This window comes from Chiloscyllium plagiosum, unplaced genomic scaffold (genome assembly GCF_037043375.1).
Source record: "Chiloscyllium plagiosum isolate Xiang-an unplaced genomic scaffold, Cpla_swu_hap1 HiC_scaffold_22, whole genome shotgun sequence".
Taxonomy (NCBI): Eukaryota; Metazoa; Chordata; class Chondrichthyes; order Orectolobiformes; family Hemiscylliidae; genus Chiloscyllium; species Chiloscyllium plagiosum.
In genome coordinates this window covers 62911107-62928180 of record NW_028270160.1, presented here as the reverse complement: position 1 = coordinate 62928180, position 17074 = coordinate 62911107, and the positions used below count along the sequence as shown (strand labels likewise).

The 17074-nt window shown below is 41.6% G+C and overlaps 1 protein-coding gene across 2 annotated transcripts in view; it reads left to right on the top strand.

Annotated features, from left to right (window-relative positions):
* dnajc12 (DnaJ (Hsp40) homolog, subfamily C, member 12) overlaps positions 1 to 17074 on the top strand; it is a 37642-nt gene that overhangs the window by 14076 nt on the left and 6492 nt on the right. For both annotated transcript variants that reach the window (XM_043712269.2, XM_043712268.2), the window contains one exon: positions 9820 to 9959. In XM_043712269.2, the coding sequence (XP_043568204.1) occupies positions 9820 to 9959 (140 nt within the window). The remainder of the gene's footprint in view (positions 1 to 9819; positions 9960 to 17074) is intronic.

Sequence of the window (17074 nt, the reverse complement as noted above, 5' to 3'; positions counted from 1 at the left end):
TAGAGTCACAGAGATGTACAACACAGAAACAGATCCTTCAGTTCAACTTGTCCGTGCTGACCAGATATCCTAAATTAATTTAGTCCCATTTCCCAATATTTGGTCCGTATCCCTCTAAACCCATCCTATTCATATACCCATCCAGATGCCTTTTAAATGTTCTAATTGTACCAGCCTCAACCATTTCCTCTGGCACTTCAATTCTTATACAACCACCCTCTGCTTGAAAAGGTTGCCCCCAGGTCCCTTTTAAATCCTTCCTCTCTCATCTTAAACCTATACCATCTAGATTTGTATTCCCTTACCCTGGGAAAAAGACCTTGACTATTCACCATATCCATGCCCCTCATGATTTTATAAGGTCACCCATCCATCTCTGACGCTCCAGCAACAATAGCCCCAGACTATTCAGCCGCACCCTATAGCCCAAACCCTGCAACCCTGGCAACATCCATGTAAATATTTTACCAGCATCTTTCCTATAAGCAGGGAGACCAGAATTGAATACAGTCTACCAAAGGTGGCCTAGCCAATATCGTGTACAGTTGCAAGATGACTTCCCAGCTCCTATACTCAGTGCCACCGACCAATAAAGGGAGAAAGTGAGGGCTGCAGATGCTGGAGATCAGAGCTTAAAAATGTGTTGCTGGAAAAGCGCAGCAGGTCAGGCAGCATCAAAGCAGGAGAATCGATGTTTCGGGCTGAAGAAGGGCTTATGCCCAAAACGTCGATTCTCCTGTTCCTTTGATTTTGCCTGACCTGCTGCACTTTTCCAGCAACACATTTTTAAGCACCGACCAATAAAGGCAAGCACACCAAATGCCTTCCTCATTACTCTGTCTACTTTCAAGGAACTATGAACCTGCTCTCCAAGGTCTCCTTGTTCAGCAACACTTCCCAGAACCTTACCATTAAGTGAACACGTCCTGCCCTGATTTGCCCTACCAAAATGTAATAGAGATATTTCAGAGACCATGAGGAGGCTCTGAAAAATAGGTCTTAGTCTTTTGCAGTCCTAAAGTCTTCTCCCACTAGATCCATCTGACACTATCATAGTGGGTGGTGCTAAAGGCATTCCTCAATATGAACACTTATACCAGTGGGTAATGTTATATCAGGGTATGTTGGAACATGCCTTTGGAATGAAACAGGTAGGTTGCTTAACATGGGGGCCAGAACTTTGGGAGAAATTTCAAATGCAGAGAAGATTCTATATGCAAATACTTCCTGATATTGCTGGTGAATTACTATGATATTTGGTATTTTGGAATTCTAAAGCTGTGTACTAAGCAGGATTACAGGGAGAAAGTTTTCTTTTCTGAAATCTTACCCTCTCGGTGCGCTTGTTTTCTTGCTAATGGTTTTGTTGGTAGTTGAGGTAGATGGACAACAATATGGTCTGAATGAGAAGCAAATTGCCACTAAACTATTTGATTAGATTAGATTCCCTACAGTATGGAAACAGGCCCTTCGGCCCAACAAGTCCACACTGACCCTCTAATGCACCTAACATGATGGGCAATTGAGCATGGCCAATTCACCTAACCTGTACATCTTTGGATTGTGGGAGCAAACCACAGCACCCCGAGGTAACCCACGCAGACACGGAGAGAATGTGCAAACTCCACACAGATAGTCAGCCAAGGCTGGAATCGAACCCGGGTCCCTGGCGCTGTGAGGTTACAGTGCTAACCACTGAGCCACTGTGCTGCCCAAAGGGATCCTTTTGAAACTCTGTCAAGCCAGACACCATCTCCCTTTGAATGCTAACTGCTGCTGAATGTATCCCCAGGTACCACATTGCACATTTACAGATGGTCATTTGAAAAAGGCACGTCTGACGATAAAAATAGTTGTTTTGACCATTAAATATGTCCACTGTTCATTGCAGTATCTTTCGGGGAACATGTTGTGAGCTATCCAGCAATCTTCCGAGTGCAGATTCTGTGTAGCAATATAAAATAAAAGTCTAAGCAAGAGATACCCGTTTGTTCTTGTGCCAAAGACACAAGTTTAAAGGAGAGGCCTGATCAGATATTTGCATAATACGCTCCGATTGATTGTCATGAGATGAATGTAATGTCAGCCACGTCACTGATGCATGAGTCATGGAGTCTAAGTGTTGTGTTTTATGCTGGTGTTTGCCAGACTGAGTTATATTAAACCTGGACACAATGGTCCCAATTTTTCATAGATACATTTCTTTGTCCCCGTCTCACAATGGCCTTGAAAACGATAGAAAAGCAGTGCAGCTAAACAGAATCTCATCAGCAATAGACCGTTTGGGGGCGGATGACATGGGGTATGTTTATTCTGCAAACATCTGATGGAAAGTACATTAGCTATGTGTTGCTATGGGTAACCTGTATACAGCGGGTTTCCATTTTCGATGAAGCTTTGAAAGTCTGATGATTGTATTCTTGTCCCAAAACCTCATTATTCAGGGTTAGAAGTCACATGACACCAGGTTATAGTTCAGATGGTGTCACTTTGGCTGAATGCCAGCATTTCTTGACTCATAGTCAAGAGTTTGCAGCTTCAAGCTCCATTGAGCACTTGATTTTGATGGGCCGAACAGCCTGCTCTGCTCTTATTTCCTCCGATCTTTTGACCTCTTTAATTTTCCATCCCTTTGGCCTTCAATATGGTGCAGCATGTTTGGAGGTTTTGGAATGGGTGGGACACTGGCCTTTTCACCTCTAGGGTTGAATTTGGTGCAGATTAATGGGGTGCATGGCTCCTCGCTTTCCATTTTCTTTAATTGCCCTTAGATTGAGGGTGATTCTGGTGAAAATGCATCTTTTTTTTTGGAGCTGAGTTCCCTGATAAGATGCTGAACCTTTTCTTCAAAGAACTTGAAGCTACTTCCTCAGTGAGCTTTGTAATGAGTTCCAGGATACTGAGCCAGCAACAGTGAAGGAACAGAGGTAGACCAGTCAGTTCCTTTTCACTCACCGTTTCACCACGATTAACTCTACCGTAGCTCATCTTTACCCTAACTCTGTGCACTCAGTCTGATTCCATATTCTTTAAGTCTCTCGCCTAGCAGTTTTGATATTTTCAACTGTTCCCAAATTTTCAATTTGTCTGATGGAAAAGAGTAACAGATTTAAAATCATAGAATCCCTACAGTGTGAAAGCAGGCCAATCTGCCCATCAAGTCTGCACTAACCCTCTGAAGAGCATCTCACCCAGATCTAACCCCCTCATCTTCCTAGTCGACACATCCCTGGACACTATGGAACAATTTAGCATAGTCAATCCACCTAACCTGAACATAGAATCATAGAGATGTACAGCATTCATAGAGATGTACAGCATGGACCCTTCGATCCAACTCGTCCATGCCAACCAGATATCCCATCCAATCTAGTCCCATCTGCCAGCACCCAGCCCACATCCCTCCAAACCCTTCCTATTCATATAGCCATCCAGATGCCTTTTAAATGTTGCAATTGTACCAGCCTCCACCACTTTCTCTGGCAGATCATTCCATACATGTACCACCCTCTGTGTGAAAAAGTTGCCCCTCAAGTCTCTTTTATATCTTTCCCCTCTCACCCTAAACCTATGCCCTCTGGTTCTGGACTCCCCCACCCCAGGGAAGAGACTTTGTCTATTTATCCTATCCATGCCCTTCATGATTTTATAAGCCTCTATCAGGTCACCCCTTAGCCTCCAACGCTCCAGGAAAAATAGCCCCAGCCTATCAACCTCTCCCTATATCTTAAATCCTCCAATCTTGTCAAACGCCTTACTGAAGTCCATATAGATCACGTCCACCGCTCTGCTTCCATAAATTCTCTTTGTTACTTCTTCAAAAAACTCAATCAAGTTTGTGAGACATGATTTCCCACGCACAAAGCCATGTTGACTATCCCGAATCAGTCCTTGCCTTTCTAAATACATGTACACCCTGTCCCTCAGGATTCCCTCCAACAACTTGCCCACTACTGACCTCCGGCTCACTGGTCTATAGTTCTCTGGCTTGTCCTTACCATCTTTCTTAAATAGTGGCACCACTTTAGCCAACCTCCAGTCTTCCAGCACCTTACCTGTGACTATCAATTATGCAAATATCTCAGCAATCTTTGAATTGTGGGAGGAAATCGGAGTACCTGGAAGAAACCCACATAGACACGAGGAGAATGTGCACACTCCACATAGACAGTTGCCCAAGGGTGTGATTGAACTTGGTTCCTGGTGATGTTTGACAGCAGTGCTAACCACTGATCCACCATGCCACCCTGAAATGTACTCCCTGACATCACCCCTCAACCACTTTGCTCTAATTTTATGTTTTATACTTCATTGGTTGTGGAATCTAGAGCAATGGGAACAGATTCTCTTTGTCCAGCCTATCCAATCCCTTAATCATCTTCTACCACTGTATTAGATCACCTTAATCTTCCCTATTCAATTGAACACAAGCCTGGTGTCTGCTGCTAAACAGTGGTGTATGTATAAGTCAGGATGGCGAGTGAGTTGGAGATCTTGACATATCTCACCTTGCTTCTTTTGATTTTCAGGTACACAAGATCACAGTGCTGGGGAGTGCTTTTAAAGTTGTCTTAGTAGGTTGCTGTAGTGTATTTTGTAAATTATGCAGACTAGGATCTCAATTGAGTCTAGAGGTAGTGCCATCACTCAAGCAGACTGATTAGCTCCGGATGATAATGAGCTCTGCACTGCAGTGCTGCTGTGACTGCAGTCTCCTGAGTGAAGACTTGTATTCCCACACACTCCGCATGTTGCTGCTGAAGCTGCTGAAGCCTTTCAATTGCAGAATTCCCAACCTCTGCACCTCCCTGACAGAGTTTGAGTTGATATAATGGTTCAGCTTTGTGTCCCATGGCAGTGTTGGTGCTGAATTGTGCATTCCTCAGTGGTGGGGTTAAATGACACATTTGACCTGGGCTCAGTGCGAGCATGAAGTCTCCATAGTGGGTGCTGTTGATTGACTTGAGGTCACCTACTGAGAGCTCTGTGTTGAGGAATCTCGCCACTCCAGCCCTGCTTGGTGCAACTGGAATGAGCAACCTGTCTCTGTCAATGGCTGCAAAGATCACAGTGAACGTGCTGACACTGAAACTGTCACAGTGAACGTGCTGACACTGAAACTGTCACAGTGAATGTGCTGACACTGAAACTGTCACAGTGAACATGCTGACACTGAAAATGTCACAGTGAACGTGCTGACACTGAAAATGTCACAGTGAACGTGCTGACACTGAAAATGTCACAGCGAACGTGCTGACACTGAAAATGTCACAGTTGAAGGAATACTAACACTGGCCAATAAGGCTAAGACAGGCAAGTCAAGCAACAATGGGTAGCAATTGGATGAAGGGGCAACCATCAGAGTACTGTAGAACCTTTCTCATTGAGTCACATTTGCGAAGACAACTGATTGACTCACTTTTCCACACTTTGAGAGGTGATGGTACAGTGGTATTGTAGCTGGATCCCACCTTGGTAGGATTTGAATTCAATAGAAATCTGGAATTAGTTAAATTTAAATGATGACTGTGAAATCATTGTTGTAAAGATGCCCTCTAGGGAAGGAAATTTGATGTCCTTACCTGGTCTGGCCTCCACATGACTCTAGATCCAAAGCAAATGGGGTTGCCTGCCCTGTGAAATGGAGTAGCAAGCCACTCAATTCAAGGGTCATTGGAATGGACAATAAAATTTGTCCATATCCAAAGAATAAAATAAAAACTATGAAAGGATAATTCAATGATCCATGCTGCCAGAAATTTCCTGAAGTGGGTTACCAGGGCATGTCATGGATTGTTTGATTTGATTTATTGTTGTCACATGTACCTGGATACAGTGAAAGGTTTTGTTCTGCATGCAGTACAGGCAGATCATACTACATAAAGCGCATTAGGGTAATAGAACAGGGGAAAGAATACAATGTTAACAATTGTAAGATATGAAAGAATAAGATCTGATGTAGAGAGTTCATAAAGAGTTACCATGCTTTGGCGCCACTTGATTGTGCAGCCAGTTTTACTGAAGTCACACACTCGGCAGTTGTGTTTGCTCCTGGAGTTTGTTGACCAGAAATGATGATGAAATGGTTGCTCCTGTTTGCTTTAATCAAAGTGGAAATTTCAGTCACTCAGTAACCTTTCATTCTTATATTTGAAGAAAACATTCATTCAGGAAACCTGACAATAGTCAGTAACAGGAAATGGCTGTTAGAATCTACATGTTTCTGTCTGGAACTAGAAATCCACTATGAAATTTATAAATACGACATGCATTAAATCAAATATTTGTGACTGTTCAGCTGAACAGATCTTTCAACAATATCAATTTTCGAAACTTGGTCGAAGGAGAGAAAAGGCAAAATATCATATATACAGAATAGACTCATAAAATCCCTACAGTGCAGAGAGGCCATTTGGCCCATTGAGTTGGAACTGACCCTCCAAAGAGCTTCTCACCCCAACCGCGTACTAGCCACAGCTAATGCACCTAGCCTACACATGTCTGGATCCCATGGGCAATTTAGCGTGGTCACACCACATAACCTGCACATCTTTGGACTGTGGGAAGACAGCAGAACACCCACATGAAAACCCACGCAGACTCAAGTAGAATTGCAAACTCCACACAGACAATCGCTCCAAGGCTGGAATCGGACCTGTGTCCCTGACGCTGTAAGGCAGCAGAGCTAACCACCGAGCAACCATTAGATTCAGGAGAATGAAAGCTAAGGTAAAATCATATATTTAGCTTGTGTGTGTGTCTAACTGTCTGCATACACTTTGGCATCAAAAGAAAGATAATAGTACAGGCATGTGTGTCAGTCAGAATTCATTTCTTTGAATATTCAAACGATAAGCAACATCATATTGAAAACAGGTGTATGTGACAAAATATGGTGCTTCGGCTTAGTTTAATGCTTACCCTTTAAATCCTGTCATGTGGTGTCTGGGAGTTGGGGTAGATCTTGTGCTGTGAAGATTCTGTTCTCTTTTTTTTGGGATGGCTACCTTTTAACTAGAGAGTGTGATGCCTCTGTCCACGCCCTCAATCCATCTGAGCAAATACGCTGCATTTCCCAAACTCCCTGACAATCGCTGCTGTTGTGATGTGTCCATGAAACTGTGGCCAGCTAAGAGCTGGCGAGAGGATGGTAAGGGCATACTGAAGGGCTATGCACCATATTTAGTCCTCGCAAAGGGACCTTTTGTTAAACCTACCCTCAAAATGGATGGAGATATTTTGGACCCAAGAGCAGCTTAGAAGATGTGCCTGTTTACCTTCTCCCAAAACATGGGATTCAACTGAGATTTTCATTAGTTTAGGGAATATAGGGAAATAGAACAAAGGCAGCTGATTGGAGTTGAGCTAAAGGTCTTCTCCAAGTTAATTGAACAGTGGGGCCAGGTCAAGGGGCTGAATGGCCAGCACTTCTTTGCTTTCTCCTCAAGTGTCATTCTGACCATCCCAATTGTTACTCTAACCATCTCAGCTGTTACTCTAACTATCCCTAGTGTTACTCTAACTATCCCAATTGTTACTCCAATGATCCATCGAACCTTGCTGAGATCAGAGCTTGAAGATTTCTCTTTCAGCTTTAATCACAAAGTTCTGTTGGAATCATTCAAACCCAGGGACCACAAGGCTTGATCTGTGACATCGAGTGATCAGAAAATGAGAGGTTGTATTGTAACTCACTCAAATCCAATCTTTCACTCTATGTTAGAATTGGGCGGTTAGGAGGCTCCTTACCTTTGAAAAGACACAATAGAGAGAGAGGGTCTTGTAGAAAGGTATTAAAAGGTAGAGCTAATTATGGAGGTTAGAAATACTGCAGTTGTGTAGGGTCTTGGTGAGTCCACACCTGGACTATTGCATGCAATTTTGGTCTCCCTGCCTAAGAAAGACTGTTCGGGTTGTGTAGTGGAAGATCAGTCCGGTGATACCAGTGATGGCAGGACTGTCCTCTGAGGAGAGATTGGTTTGACTTGAATTCATTAAAGTTTTGAAGGGTGAGAGGAGATCTAATTGAAATAAAATTCTAACGGCTGCAGGACTAGATAGAGGGCAAATGCTTTCCCTGGTTGGTTCCTTCATGAACCTCATTGACTTGTCTAATTTAGTATTGATAGAGATTTTTTTTTTTTCATTCACTCAAGGAATGTGGGCATCGTTGGCTGGGCCAGTCTACACTCACTGGACATAGTCTTAAGATATAGGGGAGACTGCTTAGGACTGAGATAAGAAAAAATTATTCACGCAAAGTTTAGTGGTATTCTCTACCACAGACAGTTGTTGAGGGCAAGTCATTGAATGCATTCATGAGAGATGGAGATAGACTTTTGGATTTTTAAAGGCATCAAGGGGAATGGGGAATGAGCTAGAGGGTCAACCATGATCATGTTGAAAGTCAATTCAGACTTGAAGAGTCAAATGCGTCCTGCTTTCTGTGCTTCTCATAACGCATTACTTCATGGTGTATCAGGTACTCATCCCCGGTATTAGTCAACTCATTAACTCAGGTGACCCAGGGTCAGGACTAGTGAAAGGAAACTTATGGACAGCTTCAGGCAAAGAGTGATCCACATTTTTGTTATGACACGAGGTAAACCCCTCTGCTAATTTAAAACAGAGAAAGGATTTATCCTGTGCAGTAATCTGTGAAAATTCGAGATGCCAAGCACTATTTAAAGTAAAAATTAACAACTTTATTTCTTAAAGTATAACAGAGAATAAATAACAACTATTTACAACTGCTTCCTCTAACCTATCTTTTACCTTCCTCTTCTATAATACTAGTCCAATAAAACTCCCAATTAAGATTTACAAAACAAAGCTTCTTATCTCAAAACCAGGCAGCTTTCAGTTTTCTCTGTATTCCTGTCTGTTTTAGGTTCTGCTTCACAGGTTACTGATCGATAAAGGTACCTTTAAGAGAGCTATTTTTCAGAGAGTCTTCACATGCTGGTAGCATGGCAGTTCTCCCAACTGTTCAATTTTCCCCAGTCTTATACCACCAAACCTTCGGATTGTCAATATACTAAATTCAAACATGGTGGAGTTTGGTGTTTTTCAGGGTGTAATTTAAACTGATTGGCCTAATTCGAATCTGTTTTGTCATTTTCAGGCAACCAGCTACTCTAGTAGCTGGAGTACATGTTACATTGTATCTTTTTCAGAACACTTGGTGCTGTCAGGTAGTTTTTGTGAGTTTTTAACTCTCTTAAAGGTACAGTACACCGAATCTTCGTAACACATTGTATGGTGTTCTGGACAAGCCAGAATAACAGAGGCAAAACTTTGATAGTTTTTGATGGACCAAATGTCCTGCTCCTGCTGTATCTGTCTTTCAGTTTTTGTGATGCTTGGTTAAGTGGTGTTCATAGTGAACCTTATTGACTTGTCCAAATCAGTATTGGTAGGGTTTTTTAATTCACTTAAGGAATGTGGGCACCATTGGCTGAGCCAGTATTCATTGCCCATCTGTGGTTGCCCTTGAGAAGGTGGTGGTGAGTTGCCTTCTTGAACAGCTGCAGTCCATCGACCCACAATGCTCTTAGGGAGGGAGTTCCAGGATTTTGACTCACTGCCACAGAAGGAACAGCGATATATTTCCAAGTCAGGATGGTGAATTAACATCAAAGTTCACATCCAGACCCTTCAGCAAGCTACAGCTAGAAGTGAGTTCTGATCCTATCAGTGAATAGTGCAGGGGAATGGTTTCTCAGTGAGCAATGAATGTGTGTGCACCATACAGATTGGAGTTCCACACTCTGCCAGCTTTATTAAGTGAACTTTGTTTTCTCTTTCTCCCCAATCTAGTGGAACAATTTCAGAAGCTGCAGCAAGCGAAAGAGATCTTGACCAATGAAGAGAGGCGCTCCCGCTATGACCAATGGTATCGCAGCAGGATTGCAATTCCATTTCAGCAGTGGGAGGCACTGAGTGACACTGTTAAAATGGTGGGGGCTCAACTCTGACCTTCCATTTGAAATGTACAGCCGTATATATTGATCTGGAAATTGTTGTGTGCTCATTTTATAGGTTCATTATGGGCAAATTTGTAGTTCGTGTGGTTTATTCCATACTGAAAGTGTTCATCCCTGTCAAATCATAAAAGTCCATCTCTTGTCCATTCAGTAACTAGACTGTTAGCTTTTACATTGAATGAATGAGTAGGACACCTCTTGCCTGTCTTAACCTAATGGCTGTTACTTGTGCACAATTAATATAAAGTTTAGTGATGCAAATTGTTTGGACCAGATGAGAAGGAGACAAAGATCTCTCCTCTTTCTCCCTCCTCATTTTCACCACAACTTACTGTTTTGAAAAAAAAACTGCAGAAAATTAGAAACAAAAGTGAAATTGCTGGAAAAGTTCAGCGGATTTGGCAGGATCTGTGGAGACGAAGCAGAGTTAACATTTCAAATCCAGTGATCCTTCTTCATTCTGAAACATTAACTCTGCTTTCTCTCTGCAGATTTTTCTATTATTTTGGAGAAAAATGTCTTTGTCAATTTAATGTGTGCTCTTAACTGTTTGTGTGCTGTGATCATAAAGGACTAGTCAGACAATTTTTATTCAGTCTCGCAAACAGGTTAACTTTGTTCCACTAAAACTGATCTGGGTTGAGATAATAAAAAACTTATGGATGAAATAACTCCTCATTGACCGTTATCCTGTCACCAAGTTACCCTATGTTTACATGTAGGGAGTCCTTGACACTGATCCTGCTCCCTCAGAGCCAGCTGTTAGAGTGAACAGGATGCCTGACATGCATGAACTTACCTGACAGCCAGGGCTCCCTGATTGGTCCAGATTAACAGCCCCAACCAGGGAACTCATATTCTATGAGGACCACCTGCTGACCTCATTACAATGGTTATACAAAGATTTAAATTAGGAGTAGAAATCCCTTAAATTATTTCCATCATTCAGTAACATTATGGCAGATCTGATTGTATTTCAAATTCATTCCCACCGGCCCCTGACAAACCTTGACCTCCTGCTTAACAAGAATCAATTGGCTCTGTCTTAAAAATACTCAATGTCTCCTTTTCTATCATAGAGTCATAGAGTTACAAAGCTGTACAGCATGGAAACTGACCCTTCAGTCCAATTTATCTATGCCAGCCAGATATTCTGAATTAATCTTGTCCCATTTACCAGCAATTTGTCCCATATCCCTCTTAAACCCTTCCTATTCATATACCCATCCAGATGCTTTTTAAATGTTGCAATTGTACCAGCCTCCACCACTTCCCCTGGCGACTCATTCCATACACTCCCCACCCTCTGCATGAAAAAGTTGCCCCTTAGGTAACTCTTAAACTTTGTCGTAAAAAGGTGACTTCTAATTTTTAACATTATCACCTAGTCCTGGACTGGCCCACAAAAAGAAAGATCCTTTTCACATCTATCTTGTCAAGACCATATTAGATCTAGTACACTTCAATCAAGATAGCCCTGTCTGAACCCCAATGGAAACAAACCCAATCTGTGCAATCTATCCCCATTGGACAAGCCATTCATTCCAGGTCTCAACCTAGAAAACCTCCTCCAACACATTTTACGCTTTCCTAAAGTGAAGAGACCAAAATTGCACACAATGTTCGAGATGTGGTGCCACCATTGCCCTGCATATCTGAAGCACAATGTGCTTACTTTTACATACAGTTCCTCACCTAATAAAGTTTAGCATCCATTAGCCTTCATAGTCACTTGCTGTATCTGCATACTAACGTTTAATGACTCAGGCACTAGAATACTTGCATCTCAGAATTCTGCAGTCATTCCCTCTTTAAGTAACACTGTCTTTTCTATTTTGTTCCTGTTAATGTGGACAACTTCACTTTTTATACATTGTAATTCATCTGCAACATTTTGACCTACTCACCCAACCTGTCTATATCTACCCACAACCTCCATATGTTCTTTTAGCAACAAATGTTCCCACCTATCTTTATGTCGTCTGCAAATTTAGTTACCATGCTATTGCTCCCTTCATCTAAGTCGGTGATATAACTAGTAAATGATTGAGGCTCCAGCAGAGTCTCCAGTAGGACTCACCTCGTCATATCCTGTCGATCAGTCAAACTCTCTGTTTTCTCCCAGTCAGTCAATACTCAGTCCATGCTAATATATTACCCACTGAGTCCTGAGCTCCTACTTTGTGTAATAACTTTTTTTTATTTGGTATTTTGTCAAATTTCCTTCTGGAAATCCAAGCACAATATATCTACAGCCGTCCCTTTATCCACAGAGCATGCTGCTCCTTCAGGAACACCAGAAGGTTGGTTAAATACAATTTACCTAACACAAAACAGTGTTGATTCTTTTCGATTCCCTTGAGATGTTCAAAGTACACAGTTATAACCTCCTTAATGATCAATTCCAATATGTTTCCCACATCAGAATTCAAGAATTCTCTTGTTAAATTTGCTACTTGCATTTGGTTAAATTTGCTGCTTCCTAGTCTGATGCAATCTGTCCAGAATCTAGTGAATTTTAGAAAATTAACACCAAAGCATCTACTACATAATGAGCCACCGGTTTTAAGACCCTAGAGTGAAGTCTCTCATGACTCTGAGACATGTTGGCTCACGTCTCCATCGGTTTGTTCAGTTCCACTTCCCTTGAGATTGTTATTTTACCAAATTCCTCTCTCCTTTCCACTTCCTGATTTGCAGCCATCACTAGAATGCTTTTTGTATTCTCCATGGTGAAGACAAAAGCAAAGTATTTGTTAATTCCATCCACTATTTCCTTATTATTTGTAATTACCTCTCCATTCTCATTCTCTGGAGATTCCAACACACATTATATTTACTATTTTTATTTCAAAATGCCTGTAGGTATAGTTGCTGAATGTTTTTAATTTCCTTGCTAGTTTCATCTCATACTCTGATTTATTTCCCCAATTAATCTTTTCATCATTCTCTGCCATTCTTTATATTCTGTTTGTCTGAAATGCCTCACACCTTTGCACAATTGTACGCATTCTTTCTTAACTTTGATGCTTTCCCTAACTCCTTCGGTTAATCCCGAATGATGTGTGCTCCCTTAGAATCTTTCTTTACATTAGGAATGTATTTATTCTGAGAATTCTGAAGTATTGCCTTAAACCTCTGCCTCTGCTTCCTATTGATCTATCTCTTGGCCAAGTGTGCCACGTCCTTTCAGCCAGCTCAGCACCCCTGCCCAAATCGTGGCCCTAATTTCAGTATAACTTGATATTATATTCAATCATAATGTGGTCACTGCTGCCTCGAGGTGCCTTTACTTTGAGGTAATTAATTAATTAGTCCTGTTAATACCTAGTCTAGCATAACCTGCTGTTTATTTTATTATTTGCAGCCAGGACTTTGAACTTCAATATTTGGTCAGACACCTCTTTTAAATGGACCTTCCATTTAAAAGCTGTGTTTGTTTTGAGAGCTTGCTTTGCCCTGTCATTGATTTGGGCTCTTTATACACATCTTCTGTCCCTTGTGAATGGCTGGTGTTTTTGGTCTACTGGAATATACATTCATCTTAAGCATAACATAGTCAGATTAATATCCAAGTTCATTTCCTTTTGCAAGGTGTGTCTGTGCCTGTGTGTGTGTCTGTGTGTGTCTGTGTCTGTTTCGCACAGTCATACTTCACTATTCTCAGGCAATACAGCAATGTAGAAGTCAGGGTGAAATCTTATGCTCTCAGTGATAATGAATTTGGAGACTGGAAAAGCATTTATTTCGGCAATGTGACAGCAAGTGATATCCCTTCTCCTCAAAAAGATTTACATCAAGACTCCTCTGAGCATTATTCCTTCTGTTTCTTACAATGGAACTGCAAAGAGAATGAACGGAGAATACTGCAGGAAAGTGTTATATCTTTCAGTTTGTTTCTTCAACATCTTTGTTCCCCCAATCCTAATTTAGACTTAGATTTTACTATCAAATGTACTCAAGTACAGGAGTACAGTGAAAAATGTATAATGTCGCCACACATGGTACAAAGTTACCTAGGTAGTAAACATAGGTACAAAGTAGTAAAGTAAACAAAGTTAAAAAAGGTTAAGTGTTACCTTCATAGAATATGTAGAAAATAAATAAATAAGCCAAAAGTTAACATTGAAGTCCTTCTGAAAATAAACTAGAAAAATTAAGGAATAAAATAAAAAGTTCAATAATTTACTATCAGTCCATATTCCTGCAGAACCAAAACTGGAAATCAGAACAAATGTTATAAATTAAAAATACTGGGTGAATGAGATAACAGCACAAGGCCTTTGAAAGGTGAAATTTTACACAATAAATGGTTATTGAGTCAAAGTCTGTAACAGTGATCAAAAGGTATTGGATAAGGGTTTGGGGCATTGACTTGACCACACTTAGAATAACTCTCTTTTGCAATGCTTTTGAGTGTGGCGATACTACCGTAAACTTAATGAAATTTAACGTGGGTCAAGGTAAAATAAATCTCTCTGACAAATCTAATCTAATCTAATCTATTCTGTAATGGACATGAAGTACAAGAGCAGGGAGGTGAGGTTGAACGTCTATAAGACACTTGTTGGATCTCAGCTTGAGTATTGTGTATAGTTGTAAACACGACATCACAAGAAAGATGTGAATTCACTGGAGAGAGTGCAGAAACAATTTACAAGAATGGTTTCAGGGATAAGGAACTTCAGTTCTGTGGATAGATTAAAGAAATTGGGAGTGTTCTCCTTGGAGAGGAGAAGGCTGAGAGGAGATTTGGTGGTTTTCAAAATCATGAGTGGGCTGGGGAAAGTAAACAGGAGAAACTGTCCCCTGCTTGTAAAAGGAATGAGAACAAGAGAGACATTGAATTAAAGTGATGGACAAACAAAGCAAGGCTGATGTGAAAATAATCTTTTTCACTGAGGGAGTAGTTAGGATGTGGAATACACCGCCTAGAAATGTGGTGGAGGCAGTTTTAACGGAGGCATTCAAGAGGGGCATTGGCTGGTTATTTGGATGGTAATGGTGTGCAGGGATATAGGGAAAAAGTAGGTGATTGGCTCTAGCTGATAGAACCAATGCATTTATGATGGGCCAAATGGCTCCTTCAGCACTGTAACAGTTCTGTGACGCCCACCAAACTGTTTTAAGGTCTGAAATATATATTTCATGGCTGCATTCATGTATTAACGTATTATGTATGTATCTGTGTGTGTGCATGCTGTATGTGCCCACAATACCACACCCAGACTGGAATGGAAGTTCCCAGCTCCAGTGTCCAGCAGCAGGATGTGGATGGCCAGAACATCAGCGTGCGACTGCATAAGGAGGAGGAGAGAGAACAGGATCTGTCCAATCTGGGAGCTGGGAGACTGAGGGTTGCCAAGGAATGAGTGATGGTGTGAGTGTGGTGGTGGTGTGGTGTTTTGTGTGTGTGTGTGAGAGAGTGAGTGAGTGTGATGATCTGAATGTGGCGGTGTGAGTGTGTTTGTCTGTGATGGTGGGTGTGTGTGTGTTTTGGTGTGTGTTGGTGTATGATGATGTGAGTGTGTTGGTGTAAGTTGATATGTGTTGGTGTGAGTATGATGATGTGTTTTGGTGTGAGTGAGATGGAGTCCTGGGTTGCTGATTGAGTTTACTATATGTGATATTGACAGGTGTCAATGTAAATGTGTCTTTAACATGTACCGGACTCATCCTTGTGTGGGAAATCCATCAGCATTTCTATTCTTTGTGAGACCAATAACCTGAGTATGCATCTGGACCTTTGCCACCAGCAGTAAACACAGGACACTCATGAAATAACTGATCATTTCTAATGTACCAGCAGTGAGTGTGATCACCTCTGACAGATAAACCCAGAATGTATAACTGCTCAAGGCTAACAAAGCAAAAATTCAAATGTGGGAAATTTTAACTTAGAAGTGGATCTAGCATTCAGATTTAATATATTCCCCCTTAAGATATTAGCAGGTTTTGAGAAGATTTGTAGCTCAGGTTGAGGTTCTGGATGAAGGTTTGCTCGCTGAGCTAGAAGGTTCATTTCCAGACGTTTTGACACCCTACTAGGTAACATCTTCAGTGAGCCTCTGGGTGAAGCACTGCTGATAATTCCTGCTTTCTACTTTATATGTTTGAGTTTCTTTGGGTTGGTGATGTCATTTCCTGTGGTGATGTAATTTCCTGTTCTTTTTCTCAGGGGGTGGTAGATGGGGTCTAACCCGATGTGTTTGTTGATATGTTCCAGTTGGAATGCCATGTTTCTCAGAATTCTCATGCATGTCTCTGTTTGGCTTGTCCTAAGATGGATGTGTTTTCCCAGTCAAAGTGGTGTCCTTCCTTATCTGTATGTAAGAATACTAGTGAGAGCGGGTCATGTCGTTGAAACCCAAACATATAAATAGAAAGCAGGAATCATCAGTAGTGCTTTGCCTGGAGGTCCACTGAAGATAGTCATAGAGATGTACAGCATGGAAACAGACCCTTCGGTCCAACCCGTCCATGCTGACCAGATATCCCAACCCAATCTAGTCCCACCTGCCAGTACCTGGCCCGTATCCCTCCAAACCCTTCCTATTCATATACCCATCCAAATGCCTCTTAAATGTTGCAATTGTACCAGCCTCCACCACTTCCTCTGGCAGCTCATTCCATACACGTACAACCGTCTGTGTGAAAACATTGCCCCTTAGGTCTCTTTATATCTTTCCCCTCTCATCCTAAACCTATGCCCTCTAGTTCTGGACTCCCCCAACCCAGGGAAAAGACTTTGTCTATTTACCCTATCCATGCCCCTCATAATTTTGTTAACCTCTATAAGGTCACCTCTCAGCCTCCAACGCTCCAGGGAAGACAGGCACAGCCTGTTCAGCCTCTCCCTATAGCTCAAATCCTCCAACCCTGGCAACATCCTTGTAATCTTTTCTGAACCCTTTCAGGTTTCACAACATCTTTCTGATAGGAAGGAGACCAGAATTGCACGCAATATTCCAACATTGGCCTAACCAATGTCCTGTACAGCTGCAACATGACCTCCCAAATCCTGTACTCAATACTCTGACCAATAAAGGAAAACATACCAAACGCCTTCTTCACTATCCTTTCTACCT